The sequence below is a fragment of the Citrus clementina genome, unplaced genomic scaffold (assembly GCF_000493195.1).
Source record: "Citrus clementina cultivar Clemenules unplaced genomic scaffold, Citrus_clementina_v1.0 scaffold_2, whole genome shotgun sequence".
Lineage (NCBI taxonomy): Eukaryota > Viridiplantae > Streptophyta > Magnoliopsida > Sapindales > Rutaceae > Citrus > Citrus x clementina.
In genome coordinates this window covers 11,386,186-11,411,002 of record NW_006262688.1, presented here as the reverse complement: position 1 = coordinate 11,411,002, position 24,817 = coordinate 11,386,186, and the positions used below count along the sequence as shown (strand labels likewise).

Genomic DNA, 24,817 nt, shown 5'->3' with positions numbered 1-24,817 from the left:
TCATGATCGAGTAAAGTTTTGCACCTGATTTTTGAAGCATAAAATCTCAGCACTATCCACAGGTGCAGACTTTTTATCGTTATAAGTTTCGGAATCATACGAAATCAGCTCAACTTAAAAACAGTATCAGTCATGTCTTGCCCTCGTTTTTTCTCCAAGACTGCCACAGAAGTAGTTGCTCATTTCGTTGACTCAACAGAAGAATTTATCAACTTATGCTCAAAAGGACACATAAAAGAAGCCGTCAACAGATTTAAATCTGAAATATGGTCAGACCCAACTCTCTTCTCTCATCTAATCCAATCATGCACGCTCAAAAAATCGCTTTCATGTTCAAAACAGCTTCACTCTTTGATCGTCACATCTGGGTGTTCCTCAAACAATTTCATTTGCAATCACTTGCTCAACATGTACTCAAAAATTGGGCAATTACAAACAGCTGTTTCCCTGTTTGGTCTCCTGCCGAGGAGAAATATCATGTCTTGTAACATTATAATTAGGGGTGGGCACGGGTCGGGGGTTGGGTCGGGTTGAGCATCAACCCGACCCAACCCGCATGTAGAAAGGGTTAAAAATTTTCAACCTTTGACCCAACCCGCATGTAGAACAGGTTGAAATTTTTCAACCCAACTAAACCCATTATATATCTCAACCCAACCCGCAGTTTTGCGGGTTGGGTTGATTGGGTTAGACTTTAAAAAAAAATTATTTTTATAGTATAATTAAATAGTGAACAAAAATAAATTAATTAATTAAAAAAACTAAAAAATGCAAATATTAAAATCTTTAGAACAAATCTAACATTTCAAAGTTTTTATATTTATATTTTTAAATTTTTATATGAAATATCAAAATTTATATAATAATTTTTATATACATACAGGTTGACCGGTTGGGTTAGGTTGATTGGATTGGATTTTTGAAAAAATCTATTGTTATAGTCTAATTAAATAGTGAACAAAAATAAATAAATAAATTAGATAAACAAAAAAATGTAAATATTAAAATCCTTAAAACAAATCCAACATTTCAAAGTTCTTATATTTATATTTTTTTAATTTTTATATAAAATATCAAAATTCATATAATAATTTATATATATATATATATATATATATACGGGTTGACGGGTTGGGTTGGGTTAAAAATTTTTAACCCAACCCAATTCGCAAAAAATCACACGAGTTGGGTCGGGTTCACGGGTTGGGCGAGTTGATGCCCACCCCTAATTATGATCAATGCGAATGTGCAGAGCGGTGATTTGGAGAGTGCACGAAAAGTGTTTGATGGGATGACTAAGAGAAATATTGCAACCTGGAATGCGATGGTTGCGAGATTGGTTCAGTTTGAGTTTAATGAGGAGGGTTTAAGATTACTAAGTGAAATGCATCAAGTTGGTTTTTTGCCTGATGAATTTACTTTAGGTAGTGTTTTGAGGGGGTGTGCTGGTTTGAGAGGGTTACATGCTGGGAGGCAAATTCATTGTTACGTGGTGAAAGGTGGGTTTGAGCAGGATTTGGTTGTTGGGAGTTCATTGGCTCATATGTATATGAAAAGTGGAACCTTGGTAGAAGGAGAGAAGGTGATTAGATTGATGCATGTCTGCAATGTGATAGCTTGGAACACACTCATTGCAGGAAAAGCTCAAAATGGGCTTGCTGAGGATGTCTTGGATCAATATAATTTGATGAGAATGGTAGGGTTTAGGCCTGACAAGATTACATTTGTGAGTGTGATTAGTTCATGTTCGGAATTGGCAACAATAGGTCAAGGTCAGCAGATTCATGCGGAAGTGGCTAAAGCTGGGGCTAGTTTGGATGTTGGGGTGATTAGCTCGTTAATTAGCTTGTATTCGAGATGTGGGTGTTTGGATGATTCAGTGAAAGCCTTTCTGGAATGTGAATACTCAGATGTCGTTTTGTGGAGTTCAATGATTGCTGCGTATGGATTTCATGGAAAGGGAGAGGAAGCTATCAACTTGTTTGAGTAGATGGAGCAGAAAGAATTTGAGGCAAATGATGTTACTTTTGTGAGCTTGCTGTATGCTTGCAGTCATTGTGGTCTGAAGGAAAAAGGGATGGAATTATTTGATTTGATGGTAAAGAAGTATGGTCTGAAGCCTAGATTAGAACATTATACATGTGTGGTTGACCTACTTGGCCGTTGTGGTTGTTTAGATAAAGCAGAGGCTCTGATAAGAAACATGCCTGTCAAAGCCGATACTATCATATGGAAAACTTTGTTATCTGCATGTAAAACCCATAAGAGGACTGATATGGCTGGAAGAATCGCTGAAGAAATTCCTAGGCTTAATCCTCGGGATGCGGCTCCTTATTGCTTTCTAACATTCATGCTTCTGCTAAGAGGTGGCAGGGTGTTTCTGAGTTGAGGGAAGCCATGAGGGAGAGGAATGTGAAGAAGGAACCAGGTGTAAGCTGGTTAGAAATAAAGAATCAAGTTCATCAGTTCACTATGGGTGACAAATCTCATCCAAGTTCGATGGAGATTTATTTGTATTTGGAAGAACTAACATCAGAGATGAAGCTACGGGGCTATGTCCCTAATACGGGCGCTGATATTGTTAAGATAAAAGAGTTGTTTGGTTGCAGAGAAAATGAGAGGGAAAACAGAGTGAATATATTGTATTGATCTTAAGCTCGAAATGAGCAGAATTACAAGTATTTATACATGAGTGTATATAGAATCTTCTACACTCTGCACATGAGCAATGTGTTTGTTTAAAGCTAACGATCATAACAAATTCAGCTGACTGGACTGCCACATCAGCACTACTAACAATATCACTTAACTAACTAAACAGAAAGTTAAGCTAACTGTATTTAACCAATTCAAATATCTTAACATCCCCTTTCAAGCTCAAGGTCTAGAAAGAACATTGAGCTTGGATCGCAGATAATTGAATTGATCATAAGCCAAGGGTTTTGTAAGTATATCAGCAACTTGTTCATGGCTGGGAACATGGCTGACCTGAAGTTCCTTTTTGGCTATATGTTCTCTAATGAAGTGAAGATCAAGTTCAATATGTTTAGTCCTGGAATGATACTTTGGATTACTAGCTAATGCTTCAGCACTTTTGTTATCGCAGTGGATAACTGGAGTTTGCTGTAATGACACTTTTAATTCTTTAAGTAAGTAAGTAATCCATAGCACCTCTGCTGCAGCTAGAGCTAAAGCTCTAACTCAGACTCAGCAGTACTCCTGGAAACTGTGTTGCTTCTTTGAAGACCATTAAAATCAAGTTATTTCCCAAGTAAACACAATATCCTCCTACTGATCTTCTATCATCCAAATCTGAACCCCAATCTGCATCTGAGAAAGCTGTGAGATTAAGAGATCCAGAACTATAGAACTGCAGGCCATAGTTTGCTGTATTCTGCAAATATCTCAGCACTCTTTTACAAGCCTGCCAGTGAAAGACTGATGGACAAGCAAGAAATTGACTAAGCTTGTTTACTGTAAATGCAATCTCAGGCCTTGTTAAAGTAACATATTGCAGAGAACCAACCAAGCTTCTGTAAAGTGAGGGATTTTCAAACATGGCTCCTTTGTCCTTAATCAGCTTCTCTGTTGAGCTCATAGGAGTTTGACATCCTTTGCAATCTAACATCTGAGCTTTCTTCAATAAGTCTCTTATATACTTAGTTTGTGATAAATGCAATCCTTCAACTGATGGGGTAACTTCAAGACCAAGAAAGTAATTAAACTCTCCAAGATCCTTTAATGCAAATTATGTCCCCAACTTATTTATAACTCCTTCTACAAACTTAGAATTAGAGCCAGTTATTAAGATATCATCCACATAGATAAGTATAACTACAATGTCTTCTCCCACATGATGAATAAACAATGAGGTGTCAGACTTAGAAGCAATGAACCCCCACTGCAGTAGAGATGATTTCAATCTATCATACCAGGCCCTTGGTGCTTGCTTGAGTTCATAAAGTGCCTTGGTAAGCTGACATACATGTGATGGATATTGAGGATGAACAAAGCCCTCAGGTTGATGCATGAAGACATTTTCAGTAAGTATGCCATGGAGAAACGCATTATTAACATCTAGCTGTCTCACTGTCCAGTTATGCATAACAGCAAGGTTAAGAATAACTCTGATTGTGCATTGCTTAACAACTGGACTAAAGATTTCAAAGAAGTCTACACCTTGTGTTTGATGGAACCCCTTTGCAACTAGTCTTACTTTATACTTGGATATGCTGCCATCTGGATTATATTTGACTCTGAAAACCCATTTGTTGCCAACAATCTTTCCTGCTGACTCCTTGGAAACTAGAACCCAGGTTTCATTTTTCTGCAATGCTTCATATTCATCTTGCATAGCTTGCTTCCACTTGGGATCTGCTAAAGCAGCTTTTACAGAATATGGCTCAAGCTCTTGGACTGCTGCTAGATATGTTTTGGGTTTAAACACTCCAGCTTTTGATCTAGTGACCATGGAATGGGTGTTTTGGATAGCAGGTGTTGATAAAGGTTGTGTTTGTAGTTGATTAGCAAATAATGGTTGGGAGTCTAAGCTTTGTGATGAAGTGTTTGAAGATTGTTGCACAGATTGTGTGTCAGACTGACCTGAATCAGGAGCTGCACCTGGAGTTGGAGAGCTGAGAGAGGATTGTATGCTGCTTATATCTTCAATGACTGCTGGAAGAGAGAAATTTGTAGAAAGAAATTGACTCAACTGTATTTTGTGATTTGGCTTATAGGAAGGAAAAAGTGCTGAGTATGGAAACTCAGATTCATTAAATGTCACATGTCTAGCAATATAAATCTTCCCAGAGGAGTCAAGACACTTATACCCCTTATGTATGGGACTGTAACCAATCATGACACTTTTGTGTATGAAAGTTGAATTTGTGCTTACTGTAAGGCCTGAGAAAAGGGTAGCATGAGCAGCCAAAAGTTCTAAGAAAGTGATCATCAGGTTTTCTGCCATAGAGTTTGGTAAAGGGTGACTGATTATTTAACATGGGTGTTGGCATTCGATTTATAAGAAAAGAAGCAGTATGAAAGGATTCTCACCAAAAAGATAAGGGTATTTTGGCTTGAGCAAGTAAGGTCAGCCCTGTTTCTACAATGTGTCTATGCTTCCTCTCTACCACACCATTTTGATGATGTGTGTGAGGACAGCTATGCCTAAAAACTACCCCTTCTTCTTCAAGAAACTGTTGAAAATTCCTATATTCTCCCCCCCTCAATCTAATTGTAAAGCTTTGACAGGACACCCAATTTATTTTTCAACTAAGTTTTTGAAGAATTTAAAGGTGTCTAGAGCTTCGGATTTTAGAGTTAAAGGGAATATCCAACAATATCTGCTGTAGTCATCCATAAAACTTATATAATATCTATAACCATTTGAGGAAGGTAATGGTGCTGGACCCCAAAGATCAGTATGAATAAGTTCTAGGGGAGCTTTAGTGTTGATGCCTGTTGAGTAAAATGGAAGCTGATGCATTTTGCCATATTGACATGCATCACAGAAATCAGGCATAGTAACATTACAGTTAAGTGACAGAGAAGACAAAATACATTTTAATACATGCTTGCTAGGATGACCAAAACGTTGATGAAACAAGTTTGCTGACATTATTGACTTGACAGTGTTTGTATGACACTGAGGAATACAAGCTTTATTCTCAGCTGAATCAGAATGATTACAAGTTGAGTTATTGAAAATAGAAAGCATAGAACTAGGACCATAGGTCAGATTACAAGAGTTTGAGACAAAGTCATTTTTTGATAACAGTTGATACAATCCTCCTCTAGCAATCCCTTGAGCCAGATGCACTTCCCTCTTCTTGTCCTTAATAAAACACATATTTGCAACAAATTCAATGATTAAATTGGTATTCTCAAGTAATTTGGAAATGCTAATCAGATTTTTGGTGAGCTGAGGAACATATAAGATATCATGCAAATGTAAAGATGAGCCACATGATGTAGACAAACAGATATATCCAATATGTGAGATGTATAACCCTTGACCATTACCAACATGTAGTAACTGATTACCTGAATACTCTTTTCCAAGATTCAGATTTTGCAAATTGTTGGTGAGATGGTGGGTTGCCCCACTGTCAATATACCAGCCTTGATATGCCATTTCTCCTTCAGAAGTTGTAAGAAAAGCTACTCTTGGTACTTGAGACTGAGCTGAATTGTAGCCAAAGGTTGGATAAAAGGGAGCAAAATCTCGATTAAATCTGTTTCTACACTCAGCTGCAGTATGCCTTGGTTTAAAACAGATTTGACAAGTGACAGTGGCAATATTTGGATCAAGGAAATTCTTGCCATTATTAAAACCTCCACCACTCCTGGCAAGGTTACCATTGCCATTGCCACCAACATAACCTCCATTTCCAGCATAACCTCTTCCTTGATAGTTTCCAGATTGAAATGTTCCTCTTCCTTGATAGTTTCCAGATTGCATACCATTACCACTCCAATTATTATTCCAATTACCTCTCCCTTGACCTTGTGTATAACCTCTACCATAGCCACCTCTGCCTCCATTATTGTTCCCAACATTTTTGTTCCAATTATTATTGAACTGATTACCAGATTTATTATTAGATCCAGTTTGAGCAATGTTAGCACCATAGTTCAATTTAGCCTCCTTGTTAGCACTTGACTGATGTGCTTCCAGCCTAGCTTCATGTATTAAAAGCATGGAATATGCTTCATTGATAGACATTTTAGCAAGGTTTGCTTCAATGTATACAACTACAGGGTAGTATGGTTGACCTAATCCAGAGATCAGGTGAGTAATGAAATCTAAAGAGCTGATAGGATTTCCAGCAATAGCTAATTCATCAGTTATCGATTTTAGCTTCCCAAAGAAATCAGTCATAGACATTGATCCTTTTTTCAGATTGTTAAGCATTATCTTTAGGTGAACCTTTTTAGCAAATGTTTCAGATCCAAACTGCTGCTCAAGACTTATCCACAGATCAAGAGAGGTTTCAGAATTTACCACAAGGCTGAGAATCTCGAGATTAATAGATGACATCAACCAGCTCAGCAGCATTTGATCCTTCCTCTTCCAAGCTGTGAAGGCTGGATTAATCTGAGTTTCAGTTGAGTCTTCAGAATCTTGAGGAAGAAGTTGATCTGGACAGCGCTTTGAACTATCAAGAAGATCTTCAAGTCCATTAGCACGAACTGAAGAAAGGATCTGAGACTTCCAGATTGTATAATTCGATCGATCGAGTTTAATTGGTGATGTGAATGTAAATGAAGAAATGGAGGTTACTGCGTTTTGATTAGAATGAGCTAAGGCCATTTTTCAGCTTACAGACTTGGCTCTGATACCATGTTAAGATAAAAGAGTTGTTTGGTTGCAGAGAAAATGAGAGGGAAAACAAAGTGAATATATTGTATTGATCTTAAGCTCGAAATGAGCAGAATTACAAGTATTTATACATGAGTGTATATAGAATCTTCTACACTCTGCAAATGAGCAATGTGTTTGTTTAAAGCTAACGATCATAACAAATTCAGCTGACTGGACTGCCACATCAGCACTACTAACAATATCACTTAACTAACTAAACATAAAGTTAAGCTAACTGTATTTAACCAATTCAAATATCTTAACAGATATGCATGACATGGACAATGAGGAAAAGGAATATAATTTGAAACACCATAGCGAAAAGCTTGCAATTGCTTTTGCTCTGATGAACACACCCGCGGGTGTACCAATAAGGGTGATGAAGAACTTGCGCGTCTGCAGTGATTGTCATGTTGCCATTAAGTACATTTCGGAAATTAAAAACAGAGAAATTGTTGTTCGAGATGCCAGTAGATTTTATCATTTCAGAAATGGGAAATGTTCTTGTGGAGATTACTGGTAAGAAGATGACTCATTGCCCTCATAGTCGTAAGCTCTACTGACAAAGATTGGTTTTGTAAACTTTATATCAAAAAGGAAATAAAAGAACATTCATACTTCTTTGATTACCAATTTCAAGCTGAATTAGGAAAAGTCCTTTTCTTTTCTTTGTGATGTTTTTCCATATCCAGAAAATTGATTAAGAAATTTACAAACATATTTAATTTGTTCTGAATTATTAAATTTAGTCAACTATAAGAATCGGGTTTAAACCAGTTCTATTAAACCGCAGTTTGGATATTTCAACCCATTTAGAGCGGTCTAAGCATTTTTTTTAAATAATAGTTTGACTCAAATAATAATTAATTTAGATTATGCCCAAAAGCTGTAGGTTGTCTTCAATCTTAAATGTTAATTGACCTGTTAGGCCAAGCATATGCATGAAAGTCTGGTATCACTTTCAGTTGCTTTCTATTTTTTACTTTTTTATATTTGCTCTTGTAGAAGTCATAAAGGCTTGGTCAAAGACGTGTTGGACAATAAGTATAGCCGGCAATCACTGCTCTTCCAAGAAATAATCATGGAATCATACAAATTTGATATTGAGTAGGTCTTCCGTGAGTTGCACTTTATAATCACGGAACGTAAGGTCAATATGTGAGACCCATTCCACTTGCCTCACTTATTTATTATTTATTTTTGTGTTATTTTTAATGATTGTAAGTTATATTGACTGTAGCTTAAAGATTGTTCATTTATTTTTTAATGTGTGATGTTGCTCATGTGAGATATTAATACACCAACTTATTGTTTACACATTAAATTTAGTATTTAAGCACCATTCGCTAGTTATTCTGTGTTCATCGCACACATACAAAAGATGCATCAATACGCACTATTAGGAGACAATTTGTGTTAGATCGACTCAAATGTTTTGCCGCCACAAATTTTGTGTTACACTTCATAATAAATGTTAAATCGAGTAACGTTACACCCAAAAAAGAAAAAAAGAAAAAAGAAATTCATAGCAAAGTTGGAGCCGGAAGAAAGAAGATTCCGATACATGAATACACTTTTCCACGAATCATCAAATAGAGACAAATGCCGTTTATGTAGCTTGCTTGACTTAAAAGTCTTCGTGACCCTTTTTTCTCTTCTTCTGCCGTCTCCCTCACCCAATTGCAAACACACAGAGCATGGCTAGCTGCAGCCTCCGCTGCTTGTTTCCCATTCTTTCCCTTCTTATTAGCGTACACATCGTCCCAACTTCAGCTGCAACAACGGGAAATTGTTCCGTAAGGGCCAGCAATATTTACTGTTTGGATTCGGGCCTTCCCTCTACACGGTACAACAACAATTCTGTCATCATGAATGGATGGCAGATGAGACATGAGAGTATTCCTCTTATTACAGGACGCCGGTGATTTTGATTTTTATTGTGGGTTTTACTGCAATGGGACCTGCAATTCTTATGTTTTTTCAATTGTTGCCGTTAGAGGGAATGATCCCAGAGTGGTCTGGTCAGCTAACAAAGACCGCCCGGTAAAAGCAAACGCGATGGTGCAGCTAAAGACGGACGGTTTGGTGCTGAGAGATTCGGATGGCACCCAGATATGGGCGAGCAACCACTCAGGTAACTCCGTTAACTGGATGAACCTTGACCCCGATGGAAATATTGCTCTCTTTAACAATGAAAGCAAAATAATTTGGAAATCCTCCGCTGAAAAGATATCATTCAGTCCACCACCACGTCCCCCTATCACTCCAAACCCAACATTAGCACCAGAAGGAAATGCACCACCACCTGTCACGGGCATAGCACCAACAGAAGAGAACAGGCCAAAATCACCCAAAAAAGGGGGAACAAAATTGGTGGCGGTAGTAGCAGGATCAACCGCTGGTGGGCTTCTGATTATCTGTATTGTAATTGCATTGTATATTGTGAAAGTTCGGAAGAACGTAGAGGAGGAGGAACATTTGGAAGATGACATGAACAAGTTCCTGGATTACCTGTGAGGTTTTCATATGAAGATCTACAAATTGCGACAGAAGATTTTAAAGAGAGACTTGGAGGAGGGGGGTTTGGAACTGTGTTCAAGGGAGTATTAAAAGACGGCAGTAAAATTGCTGTAAAGCGTCTGGATAGAATGGAGCAGGGGATGAGGGAGTTCGTAGCAGAAGTTGAGACCATCGGTAGCTTGCATCATTTCAATCTTGTGAGATTGATTGGCTTTTGCGTAGAGAAATCCTGCAGGCTTCTTGTTTATGAGTACATGAGCAATGGCTCCTTGGAAAAATGGATTTTTGTCAGAGATCCGAGACCTTGTCTTGACTGGCAAACTAGGAAGAAAATAATACTTGATGTAGCCAAAGGATTGACTTATCTTCATGAAGATTGCCGGAGAAGAGTGGCACGTCTTGATATAAAGCCACAAAATATTCTCTTGGATGAAAATTTCAATGCCAAGGTTTCTGATTTTGGGTTGGCTCAGCTAATCGAGAGAGACGAGAGCCTAGTGCAGGCAACAATGAGAGGAACTCCAGGATACATTGCTCCGGAATGGAGGAAATCAAAAATCAGTGTCAAAGTTGACATATATAGCTTTGGAATTGTACTTCTTGAAGTGGTCAGTGCTCGGAGAAACTTAGATCTTTCGCGATCAGAATCTAGCTGCCATCTCCTCAGACTGCTGCAGGAGAAGGCCAAGGAGGACAGACTGTTTGACATCGTGGAAAGTTTCGGCGAAGAGGTGGAAAATCATAGGGATGAAATGATAAGAATGATTAAGATTGGAGCCTGGTGTTTGCAGAATGATCCCGGAAAAAGGCCGTCAATGTCAACCGTGGTGAAGGTGTTGGAAGGAGTAATGGAAGTAGATGCAAACATCAATTACAAATTTGCACAAGCAGTGCCATATGTTTCCATTGTCAATAGTGTTCATGTCTCCTCCAGGCCAACAGAATCTGTTCTTTCTAATCCTAGATGAACATTCATTTTCAGGCACGTTCATCATTGAGATTTGAGTGCAGTCCAAATTCATTAATGAGTATGAGATCCACTGTTTTGTATTCATGAGATTTGATTTTTAAGCTTGTTTTGAGTTCTGTTAATTGTACATTGTGTCATTTATCTCCTTTGGCATTTCATTGTAGTATGCCTGATATGCTTCTTTTTTTTTATTTTTTTTCCTTCACTATCTGTTAGAATTGTAATGGAGAAAAAGAACCAGTATTTTATATTTGTCACTTGAGCCAAGGATTCAAGCTTACTCATCACTTCAGCTGTGCAATAAATATTACATTTAGCTTTGATATTGCAAGCAAAAGCAGAGGAACAAGGAAAAGAAAAACTGGTAGTAGCGTTAGTCATTTAAATTTATAGGAACAAACTTGGACAGAAGAGAAAGAGTCAAAAAGGAACTAAAATGAATCCAGAAGTAAGAAAACATGCAAAACAGTTTCATGTTTGTAGGAGGAATAAACATTAATACTTTGCTGCCAAAACAAGACACTTTGCACAATTAACATCCTTGTTGACAAATTATTTTTAATCTCTATGTAAATGTCATTAATAAACGGACGTACATGTGCAGGGGTAAAATTGACTTTGCATTCAAATTTCTCAAAATTTGAGAAAAAGTATAGTTACACCCATAAAATTTAGGAAAATAATCATATAAACTTTTAAATTTTCAACAAAGCACACCAAAATTTTCTTTTGACGGAAGTATCTTTTCAATATAGTAACTACAATAATTGACTTTAAAAAAGTTTTAAAAAATATATAATATAATAATTTAATTTGTCGATAGATTAATAATATTAAAATAATTTTATAAATATAAATTATTATATTTTTTTATAATACATTTGTATTCATTACAAATATTTTAAATAAATCCTTGGATAAATAGATTTGACAATTAATAAAATATATCTCACGTTCTAATAATATTACAATTATTTTATGTAATATTTAAGATAATTTAAACATTTTATATTTATTTTAATATAATATTTTCATTTATTATAAAAATATAATGTTTCTATTTATTATAAAATTTACTTTCAGATAAGTAATAGATTTTAAAATCTTGAAATTATTTATGCACATATTATTATATTAATTTTTTATTACATTTCTTTTTATTATAAGATATTGGAGTTAATTTTGGGTTAATAGGCCAAATATTATTATAATAAAAAAAGGATCTTGGTGTACCTTACTAAACATTTAGAGGGAACTAGATAATTATTTTCTCAAATTTTAGAAAGTGTAGCCATTCTTTTCCTTAAAATTTGAAGAGAAGAAAAAAAGTTATTTTTTTAACCCCAAATATTCATCTACTAATTTTTTTTAGGGCATTATAAATCTTTGATTCCCCGTAAAAAAACAGAAACAAAAAGAAAGCAATTTCTATGTAATGTTTTTTTTAAAATTTATATAAGGGTTATTATCAGAAACCTCCCCTGAGATTTAGCGTATTCTCAGTTTGAGAGATTATATGCGCGTATTATCAACCACCTCCCCTGATGTTAGTATACTGTTTAGTATAATTTGAGTTGGTGAGGATAAAATGGTAATAGAACTCATTAATAATAAAAAATTCTAATAAACTTTAAATTATCACGTTGGATTCCGAGAATGGTTTGAAGTTTGTTCAAATCCATTGGGTTTAAAACCGAAGCAAGCATTTAACCAAAAAATATTAACACTCCACAAAAAAAAAAATATGGTTTGATGTTCGTTCATATCCATTGAGTAAAAACCAGAAGCAAGCATTTAACCAAAAGATACTATCAATGCACCAAAAAAGAAAGAGAAATGGGCATCTCCCTGCTCCGCTCAAACCAAAGCTACCGAGAACAACATTCCATCCATTTTCTCCATCTCTGTTTTGTTTTAGTAGAGAAAGAGTGCCATAAGCAAGAAACAATGACGACAAACCCGAAGACGCCAACACCGGGACCGACTGAATCACGACCGCCAGGTGGAAGAAGACTGACCAGTGAGTTTCGTCGTCGACCCACAAACAACCCCAGCTCGTCTAAGCCACGAAAAAGGTATGAAAATAAGCACACCTTTTATAAAAGCAAAACCCATAACCTCACTGGTTCATACTCTGAAACGATGATGTAATGGTTATTGCTTCGTATGTGTACTGTTAAAGTGGCCAAACTTTTTTTTTGAACTTGTTTCGAACATTTAGTAACTATTTCTCGTTGGTTCATTTTTCAGCCTTATTTACATGGACATTGAGGTTGTGGTTGATAGTGAAGTAATTAAAGTTGGGTCTATAATCCCTGAGCAATATACTTTAAAAAAGCTGTGGGACGACATTAAAGATATGATGTATGAGAAACCTATACGATATGCTGAAAAAGTGAAGTTTCGAGTCACGATAATAATGTCAGTAACAATTGCAGTTCAATTTCAAGTATTAACTTCAATATTTCACATCATGTCCAATAATTAAAAAAAATTATAATTGTTTGTTTAATTCATCCAAGTCATTTTAGAAAGTCCAAAGGATGATTTGGTATTTTATTGACCATTTTGGCACCAAAACATACATGTTATTATTAACGCACAATTCTTTAATTTGTGTACAGAAAGATATTTTCCCACGATATGGGTATTTTCGTCATTTTATTAGTCAATAAACGGTCAAACAAACAGGTTATTAATGTCGGGGGAGGTGGCTGATAATATGCGAATATAATCCTTCAAACTGAAAATACGCTAAACCTCAGGTGAGGTTTCTGATAATAACCCATAAAATTAATAATTTATAAGTCAGTTAACTGTGGAAACAGAACTGTAATAAAGTATTTATCAAGCAAATAAATGAACCACTACGAAAAAGAAACAGATATTTTACTTTATCTTTATCAGTACGTGGATAGTGATACAAAAGTTAATTACCAGAGTGAAGAAGGAAAAAAAAAATCAATTTCAAAATTAATTACAAAGATTTGCATAGATTTGTTGAATAAGAAAGTAGATCAATAATATATAGGTGGTGGGAGTTACTTTCGGTATTATTTAGAAGGCTCCTGCTAGATTCTTGATCTTGCCAACCCCAATCCAAATCAAAAACCGCCGAAACTTTTACAGCAAAACAACAATATACAAGCTCCTCTTTGTCACCGCTTCTTTAGCAAAATTCACAAGCTTATTAGTTATTACTCTTTAAATAACCCCACCCCTCACAAAGAGAGAGAGAGAGACACTCTCTGTACTTCTCTGTTTCTTTACCAACTTTCTTTGGGATTCCTTAGTTACAAGTGAACAGTGACACATACACCTATATAAATGGCGGGTTACAAGCCTGATGAGGAGTATGATTACCTTTTCAAGTTGGTTTTGATTGGAGACTCAGGCGTTGGTAAATCCAACTTGCTTTCGAGGTTTACAAAAAACGAGTTTAATTTGGAATCAAAGTCTACTATTGGTGTTGAGTTCGCTACCAGGAGTTTGAGGATTGATAACAAGGTTGTCAAGGCTCAAATTTGGGACACTGCTGGCCAAGAAAGGTTTTTTTTTTTTTTTTTTTTTTTGGGTTCCTTCTCTCACTTTTACTTGCAACTTTTATTGGGTGTTGGTTGCATGATCTTAACGTTTGTGGGTTTGTGAGCCTGTAGCTGAAACTTGGTGTTCATGTATACTTGATGGGTTTGTGAGGGCATGAGGAGTCTGTTATTTCTTATGGAAATTTTGATTTTGTGCTATGGGTTTTGATAACGTTGTTTTCAATCTGATTCAATATGCAAGTTGGGGTACTTTATCTGGAATTCACGGCTACTTGTGATGATGGGTTTTCTTGTTGATGTCTGAACTTGTTATGGACTCTTGAATTTTGAATTTTTATTGGAGGTTGTATTGTTCTGTTTTTCTTTCTGAAACTATTTTGGGGCTTTTATTTCGATGGTTTTTTTTTGGCTTGTGCCTCCTTCTTTTGTTCTTTGGAATACATATACTTTGTTCATGTCTGTGTGATCAAATGATTGAAGCCATAATCATTTATCTTGTAGGGTTAGTAGATATCATCTGGAAAGGGTAGCGATAACAATTGAAATCACTTGATAGGTGTACAAATACCAACTAATTGTCTTATTAGTAATATGTATTTGCAAGGCCTTAACAGTAATGGAAACTTTATATTTGTTTGATATTACTCATACATTGGAGCTGATAAGAGAGTCAGCATGTATACCCTTGCAATATATATGAGCAATGAGTTGGGTAACGCATAAGGTCTGATATTGTGATTTGTAGATGCATACTTGTGGCATTTCTTAAGGTTTTTGAAATCAGTAATTGCCTTCATCTGTCTTCCTAGAGATGATATGTGACAACATTTGTCTGTTAGTGTGAGGAATCCACTCATCACATAAACTTTGCCTATAATATTTTAAATTGAGGAAAAAAAGGATTTTCATAAAGTTGATTAATGCAGTTACATTTATGGAGGGTTGTTAATATTGGTGACAAACTCAAGGAAGGTTAGAGATGTCTCAGTACTTATTGGAATGAGACTGATGTTGATATTTAAAGAATTAACCTCGTCAATTATTTGGTGTTTTGTCTATGTTGTAGCACCTTCAAGTATGTTTTCTGTTGGTCTCATTTTAGAAATTCAATTGAAAGATGCAGTCCATGTTTTTCCAATCCTGTATGAAACAAATAGTTAAATGTTTACACGGGATGAGAATTGCTGTTACACATAGTTGGTGGAATTCTGTCTTCGCATACTGTGTTCATACACGTAGGTGTCCATGTTGTTTCAGTCATGTATGAAACAAATTGTTAAAGGAGTCACGGTCACATCTGAAGTATGGATTTCTCTCTTTGCATACTGTGTACAAACATGTTGGCTAATTGACAATTTGATAAATTTGTTTGGTCTCAAACCTTTTCTTGGCTAGAGTGGTTGACTGAATCTAATCATGTGATTGCTCATCTTAAGCCCATCGATCTTGAGCTGTTCTTTCTTCTTTGCATTTAAGATGGTCGTATTGGTGTATCAGATTTAGAATATAGTAAGACCATTACCTTCTCCGTTTTCTTTATTATGCTTATAACGCCAATTTGTATCTTTACTACAGTGAAGGAGCAGTTTAGGGTATCAAAAGGTTTCCTTTGTGCTTTTAAGGTCTTTCTAGACTGGAGAAAAATGTGATCATCAAATAGTGAATTGGTGATTTCAGGTGGGGTTGATGATACATGTCTTGCTAGCTTATCTGAGTGTAAATTATCCAAAGTTACAAACTGATGGGGTTGATAATAAATTATCCAGACTGGTTTAGGTTCTGATGGAGAAGAATTGGAGAATGGGAGTTGACTTGCCAATCTGGGTCTGCAAAGTCTACTTTAGATTATAGGACTACAACACTAATTGTTGTTTACAGGACATCGTGATAACTAATTTAAGCTGTAGAATGCCTTAGCCGAAGGCAATACTTGATACCTGGAAACTTTTTTTCTTTCTTTAAGTTATATAGAAATTAATGTCTAACTAATTGCAGAAGAAGGAACAAAGAGTCATTTCTTTCCCCCCTTTTTTGGATAAGAAACTGGACAAAAAAAAATCATATCAATCCTAATTTCTAGTGATAAAACAAGCATGCAATGTCTGGTAAGTGAATTAAGCATCAGTATACCATCCAAATGGAAAACAAGTACAGGGAATCGTTTAAAGACAATTTGGAATACCTATGTTTGTTTTACACTTCAACAAAATGATATCTATAGCACTCTTCATTACTTAATATATATGGGATTATTTTTTTTTATTTGTTTTGTTATGAATTTTGTTTTATTCAAATTTTATAAGCTATATAGTGTCATCATAATGCTCCCCTTGATGAGCTAACTTTTATTTGTTTATGGTTCACAGTGATAATTTTATTCACTTGACCGTTGTGATACAGTGGAAACATGAATTCAATCATCTTATTTTATCATCATATCAAATACTTTTATTGAATATACTACAAATGCTGCAAACTGATCAGGTTCTATAAATTGCTTTGCTTCAAAATGAAAGAAATATAACACACAAGTTTCCGACATTTGTAATTTGCTTCTTTGTTCTATTAGGTACCGTGCAATTACAAGTGCTTACTACCGGGGTGCCGTTGGTGCTTTGCTTGTATACGATGTAACACGACATGCTACATTTCAGAATGTTGGAAGGTGGTTGAGGGAGTTAAGAGAGCACACAGATCCGAACATTATTGTCATGCTCATTGGCAATAAGACAGATCTTCGACACCTTGTGGCTGTCTCAACTGAGGATGGGAAAGCTTTTGCTGAGCAGGAGTCTCTCTATTTCATGGAGACTTCCGCATTGGATGCAACCAATGTGGAAAATGCTTTTACTGAGGTTCTTACTCAGATATACAAGATCGTGAGCAAGAGAGCAGTTGAAGCAGGCAGCAATGGAACTGCTTCCACACTTCCATCTAAAGGAGAGACGATAAATGTCAAAGACGATTCATCCGTTCTAAAGAGAATTGGATGCTGCTCAAACTAGGGAGATATATTCGGTTACCAGATTTTACAGCATTGGGCAATTTACTTGTACATGATCAAAGTAATCTGTGTAAAATGAAAAACTACCGTCTGGTATTGAATTTTTCCTAAAAGGCCTCTCTCAAAGAACTCTAGATTGTCTGTAATAAAACCAACATTTGTGTAATTCATTTGATTACCTGAAACATATGTATTGTATTCTCAATCCTGACAGAGTATTGCCTGTAGACTTTCTTTTTTTTGTTTTCTTCAAGTGATTAAATATGAAGTTTGCTAATATGCGCAGGGCATTTGCCACATCTGGTGTATTACTTGACAAATGGTATCTTAACTATGTATCAGCCCAAGCTTCATTGTAAAAATGATCGGAATTGCAAATACAGTTCATCTTGGGATGAATCATATTGCGTCAGTTTAAGCTGTTGGTCTTACATTTATTATATAGGCAGTGTTTGTTATTTCTAAAGGATTTTTTGTATGCACTCTGTAAAACTCTAAAGAACCACAACAATTTATTTTCTGTAGAAACAAGAATCCTGCAAAACTCTCAACTGACTCTCTGTGAAGTTACAAGTATACCGCTGGTTATAAATGCAGCATACGCATACAATCTACACTTAACTCCCTATGAAAGAGATTGATATTTCCGATACAGATATCAGAAGTGTAATTCAGTACAAGCAGATGCATCACTAGTTTCCATAGTATCTTTGCTCTTCTGTTTTAAAAGTTTCTGGTGAATTTTCCTTACTGCCAGCCGGATCATTAGTTCTATCCAATCTCCTTGCTGTTGTCTTGGTCCTTGCAACAAATTTCCTTTCCTTTGTTGTTAACATTACTGCACCCACTGACCAAATTGACAGAAAAGGTTAAGACGAATTTTCTTTTCACTCCATCTGCTTCTTTGGTGCTACCGCAGAACTTGTTAGGATTATTTTCTGTGGCAAAGCACCACTACTTGCATTTTGCAGACGTGAAACTGATTGCTTCCAGCACTTAAGTATAGGGTGGTAACATCAGCAAATATTCAATTCCACTTCCACATATCTGATTGGCTTACTGTAATAACCCAAAGCAATTTTAGCACTCTCATTTGGCCTAGCAACACGAGCTGGAAGGTCTTGATCCATTCCAAATTGCATTGCTACTCGATGAGGAAGGTACTGTTCTATACAGTAAAGCCCCAGTAGTTTGGAAATCCTCAAACATCAAGCAAATGACTGAAATTCCTCACACAAATCAGGATCAACGGATACTCACAATTCCTTTTCTCTATAAAGCTTCGCAAGTTCCAGTTTTCCAGAGTTTTAGCGTAGGGACACCACTCAAAACTCTCATTAGCTGAATCAAGAACGGTCCTCAGTCCTCACATTCTCAACTCCATTCATTATCTTGTGCCATCGAGCATATCTTGGCTGACCATTTTTTATCACTACAGCCTTTGGTCTTAATTCTATAAACCTCTCCCAAGCCTAAAATTGGACTAATTGAAACGGTGAACGTATAGCAATTGCTGATTCACAATCTTCATCCAACTCACAAGAGAGAGAAGCAACAATCTTTTTCTTTCAACAAACTCAAATCTCTATAAATGCTAGCCAGAATAGCTGGTGCAATCGAAATTCTAGTCCCTTTAGCTAAAAGTACAGCAATTAGACAAGGGCAGTGCGGAAAAACAAACCTTGACAACCACAAGGCAAGAAATGCTTCATGTTTGATTGTACTCTTACTGTTCATGAACTCGCTTGTTCATCGAAGTACTATGATCTGCCGTCATGTTTGCATTTCTATTCAGTTCCAATCTCACTTGATTCGGTCTCACTTCTATTTGCTTGGCTTCGTCTGTTTCAAGGATGCTGAAAACTGGAGAGCCTAAAACAGAGTACCCTGAAATCATCATACCTTCTAATGCACGCAGTTGCTCCACCCCAAGAAAAAATGCAACTTTTGGTCTCTGGACACTATTTCTCAGAGAGACCAAGAACCAAACCATAGTTTCTTTTAATTTTATAAGTTGAGTTCAAGATTGCTTCATTTATACCAGCCTTCTTCCATGTGGGTCCATGCAATGCGGCCATTTTTGCAGCCCACCTTTTCCATCTGTGAAAATTCAGCTTGAAAGGCTAACTTTTTGCCTCCAAAGTTGTTGGTATTGACGAAAGACACTGTCAAGGAAGCTCAAAAACTCGGCCTTTAATGGAGTTAATGCAAGGTTTGAGAAACTGGGCGAGCCTCTTTGTTGGATTTCTACCTCCAGTTAACGGCACTATCGCGTCTTCTCTCACTTCAACACCAACTACTGATTCAGGGACGAGTCAGAAATTTAGTTCATAGCTGTAACTCAATAATGAATTATATTGTAAATGATCACAACTTTTAACTCATGAAATATTTTAATTAAGTTTACTGGATTAGGTGCTTAAATTTATCAACTCTTATTAAACATTTTAATTAAGTAATCGGACAGTGATTTAAATAATAGATACAATTTAGAAATTTTTTTAATCAAGCGGGCACTTGCCGAATGATAGCACATTCCCTAGTTTCCGGTGAATTCTCCATTGATAAAACCGAAAAATGCTCAAGCATGATGATGATGCCTAATGGGTTTGTGGGTTCTGTTTGGAATACAAAATGATTTCCGATAATGTTTTTATATTCTTGTCTGATAAAGGTTTCTGATAATGTTACTTCGGCGTCAAAAGGCAATACTTTTAATTCATTAAAGAGTGAGCCAATTGCCTTTCCGTAGATTGGTTGTTGCTTACGAATGTTTCTTTTCATGCCCTATCTTGAAATAAAATAAATGTCGAGTCCTTTTTTGCCCATTGAGTCTCGACCAAACAGGGCATCAATGAATTGTCTGCTGTTGCGACCGCGAGACCGAAAATGGGCCAATATCAGGAGGGTTTGCTTCTGTTGAAAGCCTCGGCATTTACTGTTTAACTGAGCCTAAAACTCGCCCAATTTCAAAAATATTGGAATTTGGATAAAATAATGAGAAGTATATAAAATTATAAATGCCGCATAATTATTAGCTGTTTTAAAATTAAATGCCGTAAACTGTTTACATGACCCATCATATCCTGAATAAATAATTTAATAAATGTCTCTGCTCTCTAAAGCTTGAGGCTTCACGTGTTTTGCTTTTGCATGGGGCGTTAATATATTGCAATTTAAAGAAATAAAGAATAGTTAATAAGGTAAAATCAATGGTGGGTAATAACTAAGAACTAAAAGCACCGAGTATTTGGTGTTGCCGCTCGCATCATGATTTGATTCGTGCACGACTTGGGCTCATCATTTGATGTTTGATCAAATCATCAAATACAAGCTGTGCTGGACCACAACACCCCGTTTTAGTGGATAAGTTCGAACTTTATCTTTACTAAAACAAGTAATTATCAAACATCAACCGTCATTAAGGATTGCCTATTAAAGATTACTTCGGTTCAATAACTAAAGTCTTAATCATATCAATCATGTAAAAAATAAAGATCCGCAAAGTCTAAGAACACAAAGTTCTGCCGCCCAATAATTGTACTTATTTATATGATGGTTGTTAAGCAAGTGCTCCAATTAATATTATAAACCAATAGTTTGTCGCAACCACATGGTTTTATTTTATTTTTATCACTCAGTGTGAACAAGATAATTAAAGTGCCAATAGATGATGATCACCCTTCAACTTTTAGGCCATGGCCCATTGACATGGTCTTCTTCGCATCGAATATCCAAGATGCCACCACGTGTTATTAATATTAAATTGAAAACACTCAAACGCAAACTTAACTTTATTTTTTTTAAAAAAAAAAAAGAAGCAATATCTAATGCTTTCTAAGCTTTTAATGTGTTGTTATTATTATTATTATTATTTTTTGGCTAAATCTTATGAGATATGAGTGAATTTATTTTGAAAGGAGAATGATGATGCATAAGCAAATCAAAAGTAACGGGTTTAGAGGGTGGTGTGTAGTTACATCAACTCCCCAATATGGGCATTAATGTAATTATGGAAAAAAATCTACTGTGTCTGCTGTGTATGTGTATATATAAACAATTGACCATATGGGCAAATAGCTGTCTAAAAAATTCATTTTGATCGTATCTTATCAAATTCTAGATATTTCAGTAGCCAGCACTTTACAAATAAATGGCTGCAGAAGAAATCTTTGAGCTCTTAGATTCATACTGGTTTGAGCACGAGATTTTCACCAAGAAGGTAACTGCATCGCCACAAAAAACAAACCCAATTCTTGAAATTCAGCAGGAAGTTCAAGAACCAAAGGTTTCAAGCTTACCAATTCTCCATGTCCGGTCTTTAAGCGACTATGCTTTGGCGAGCTGCAAAAGTTGTACCACAAGCTTCTCTTCTGATCATTCTCTGCTAACACCAAAGCTTCAAACAATTGCATCTGGCAAAGAAGTTCCTGAGTTTGAAAGTGAAAGAGTTAATAATGAGCAACACGAAGAGATGGAGACGGCTGCGAAGCCAAAAAGGAAGAATAAGATGAATAAGAAGAAGAAGAAGAGTAGTAAGAGTTTATCAGACCTTGAGTTTGAGGAGCTGAAAGGGTTTATGGATTTGGGGTTTGTGTTTTCTGAGGAAGATAAAGATTCAAGCCTGGCGTCTATACTTCCTGGCTTGCAAAGATTGAGAGGAAGCGGCAGCAGTGCTAGAGAAGATGGCCGTGATCATGAAGAAGCATCAGTTAATAATAATCACAATAATAAGCCTACTGTTTCAAGGCCTTATTTATCAGAAGCATGGGCTGTCCTGGATCATCAAAGAAAGGTTGAAAATTCATTGATGAATTGGAGGATTCCATCTGTGGGACATGATGTGAACATGAAAGATCAGCTCAGGTTTTGGGCTCATACTGTTGCATCAACCGCAAGATAACAAATATTTGCTCGGCATCTAGTGTGTGTGTGTGTGTGTTTTTTTTTTTTTTCTCCTTTTTTCCTCCCTTGTTGATTCTTGAATGCTCTTTCGATTTTGTATTGACATCTAGCTTGTTTGTTTTGTTATGATTACGGAGCAATTTTGCGGGTGTCTTCTCTTTGAAAGAATGTAAATGTAAATAATGAGAGAATTGTCCCTAAATTGAAGCAGTTTCCTCTTCTCCTTGGTTGCAAGTGTCCACCACGAGACTGCTAAGGGCAAAGTTAATGAAATGTATGAATTTACAGTTTACTTGTAAGTCATATTATTTATTAAATTTTTTTTGGGGGAAAAAAAGGGGTATTTCCACTATTCATTTGCATACAGACAAAAGAAGATGGAAGGAGCAGAGATGTCAACTTCCTCGAAAGCATTATGATTCGCATTTTAACAAACAAAGAAGATTTTGCAAGTTGCATTATGCCTTTTACACCACGCTACCCTTTGTTCTCACCAAAGGACAATTAGAGATACAAAACCCCTCCCAAAAAAAAAAAAGAAAAAAAGAAAATGGGGTCTGTTAGAGCAATAATTTTGTTAATAATAATCAGCAAACATGATCAAATCAACATTAAAAAGAAAAACAAAAAAGGATGGCCCGGCACTCACAAGTCACAAGCATGTTCAAAGGCATTTCTATTTTCTAAGTTGTTCTTTCCAATTTCCTGAAAAGTTAATGCCAAACATATTCCGAATTGGTTCATTTGGAATGTTTAGGAGTATGAAAACGACTAGCAGTTCTTTACCGTGTCCTAAAGAAAAAGAAAAAAGAGAGAGAGAGAGAGAGAGAAAGAAAGGGAAAAAAAAAAAAAAACCAAAATGGTAATATTTATTGGTGATGACGAGAATGAGCTGAGCTCCCAGCATTAATATGATAGGGATCCCCCTACATGTAACTTAGGGTTTGCCAATATTATAGTCAATAGATGATGACTGCAGAAGTCAGAAGAGTTGGTGCCCTGCTGACGAAGACAATTGCAGTCAATTTAAATATCAGCTTTAAATTTTATACATCCTCCATTTTTTTTATAAGAAAAAAAAAAGACGAATAAGACTTAAAGTTGGTATTTGAATTGACCGCAATTGTCTTCGTCAGCAGGACACCTTTAGAAGCATCTCCAAAAGATTTTTTAAATTTTATTCTTTAAATATCAATTTATTTATTGATATGGCAAATAAATAAATAAAAAAATATAATCTCCTTCAAAACACTCATCAAATAAGAATAAGTTAACATTATTTTAATTAAATCTTTGTACTATTAAATTGAATTGCTGTTATGTTTTTAAAAAGAAACATAAATAATAATTATTGCAGTCTTATCTTTTCAATAAATAATAAAAAAATGATAAAAACTTATTTAGTCCATGTATTTTAAGATTAATGTCTATTTAGTCCCTATATTTTTAAAAGTGTCTCTAAACATCCCTGCCGTTAAAGTATTGACACTCCTACCGTTACTTTTTATTTCTTTTGGTTTACTTTTACAATATTACTCTTTTATAATAAGTTTTTTGTTTGGACATTAATAAAAAATAATAATTAAATTATCAATTTAACCCTAAAAAATTATATTAATTTTTTTGCAAACATCATTTGCACACTTGGTAGTTTGCATACAATTTTTGACAATTAAATTTTTGGCAATTAAAAATTAATATAATTTGTTAGGATTTAATTGGTAATTTAATTATTTTTTTTATTAATGTCCAAACAAAAAAATTATTATAAAAGGGTAATATTGTAAAAGTAAGCCAAAAGAAATAAAAAGTAACGATACGAGTATCAATACTTTAACGGCAGGGATGTTTCGAGACATTTTAAAAAATATAGGGACTAAATAGATACTAATCTTAAAATATATGGACTAAATGAACTTTTACCCTAAAAAATATATTAATAGAAGAGGAAGAAAGTGAGAAACTCACTCGTCAATATTGAAGAGTGAGAAACAAATCTTATTTGATGATCTAAATTAACGTGTCTTTTAAAGTGTTTAATATTGATATGACTATTCAAATAAGAAGTAAATTTTTTTTTTTTGGATGAACATATAAATGGTGTTTCATTTATAAAATTCTTTATAGATTTAGATCTTCAATAGTGTGTATTAATTTGTGCTATTTAATAGTATAATGTCATTATTCTATTAAACTACATGATTTAATAATTTTTTCGAATTTTAATAAAATCCAAGATTTCATACCACATCAACACCATATATACATATGTATCTATGGTGGAGTGCAAATATTTAATATAAATTTTATTAACCCTATAGATATTAAATAAGTTGTTAAATACTTATTTATTTTTCATATTAGATTTAGTTTTAATATTTTGATACAATTATTAAATGCATGGCGTTTAGATCAAAATAAATTTGTCATGATATGAACATGACCTAGTAACCCATTTTGTTAGACCTAGTAAGATGCAAGAAACTAGCCAGAGATTCAATGAAGAAGCA

General features: G+C 35.2%; 3 protein-coding genes and 1 pseudogene across 3 annotated transcripts; all 4 read left to right on the top strand.

Moving 5' to 3' along the window:
* Positions 1 to 43: 43 nt before the first annotated feature.
* On the top strand, positions 44 to 7,886 carry LOC18051566 (pentatricopeptide repeat-containing protein At2g41080). Its single transcript, XM_024190388.1, is given in 5 exon segments — positions 44 to 512; positions 1,255 to 2,327; positions 2,330 to 2,569; positions 6,682 to 6,687; positions 7,630 to 7,886. Coding segments are annotated over 5 exon segments (1,956 nt in total). The 5' UTR covers positions 44 to 132.
* Positions 7,887 to 8,990: 1,104 nt separating this feature from the next.
* On the top strand, positions 8,991 to 11,088 carry LOC112100778 (annotated as a pseudogene).
* A 2,711-nt stretch (positions 11,089 to 13,799) lies between these two features.
* LOC18051563 (ras-related protein Rab11D) lies at positions 13,800 to 17,699 on the top strand. The gene is made up of 2 exons (XM_006446763.2): positions 13,800 to 14,401; positions 16,968 to 17,699. Exons 1-2 carry the CDS (start codon positions 14,181 to 14,183, stop codon positions 17,401 to 17,403), a joined length of 657 nt encoding a protein of 218 aa, XP_006446826.2. The 5' UTR covers positions 13,800 to 14,180; the 3' UTR covers positions 17,404 to 17,699.
* Positions 17,700 to 21,392: 3,693 nt separating this feature from the next.
* LOC18051562 lies at positions 21,393 to 22,599 on the top strand. Its single transcript, XM_006446762.2, has one exon. It carries the CDS (start codon positions 21,556 to 21,558, stop codon positions 22,303 to 22,305), a length of 750 nt encoding a protein of 249 aa, XP_006446825.1. The 5' UTR covers positions 21,393 to 21,555; the 3' UTR covers positions 22,306 to 22,599.
* The last annotated feature ends 2,218 nt before the right edge of the window (positions 22,600 to 24,817 follow it).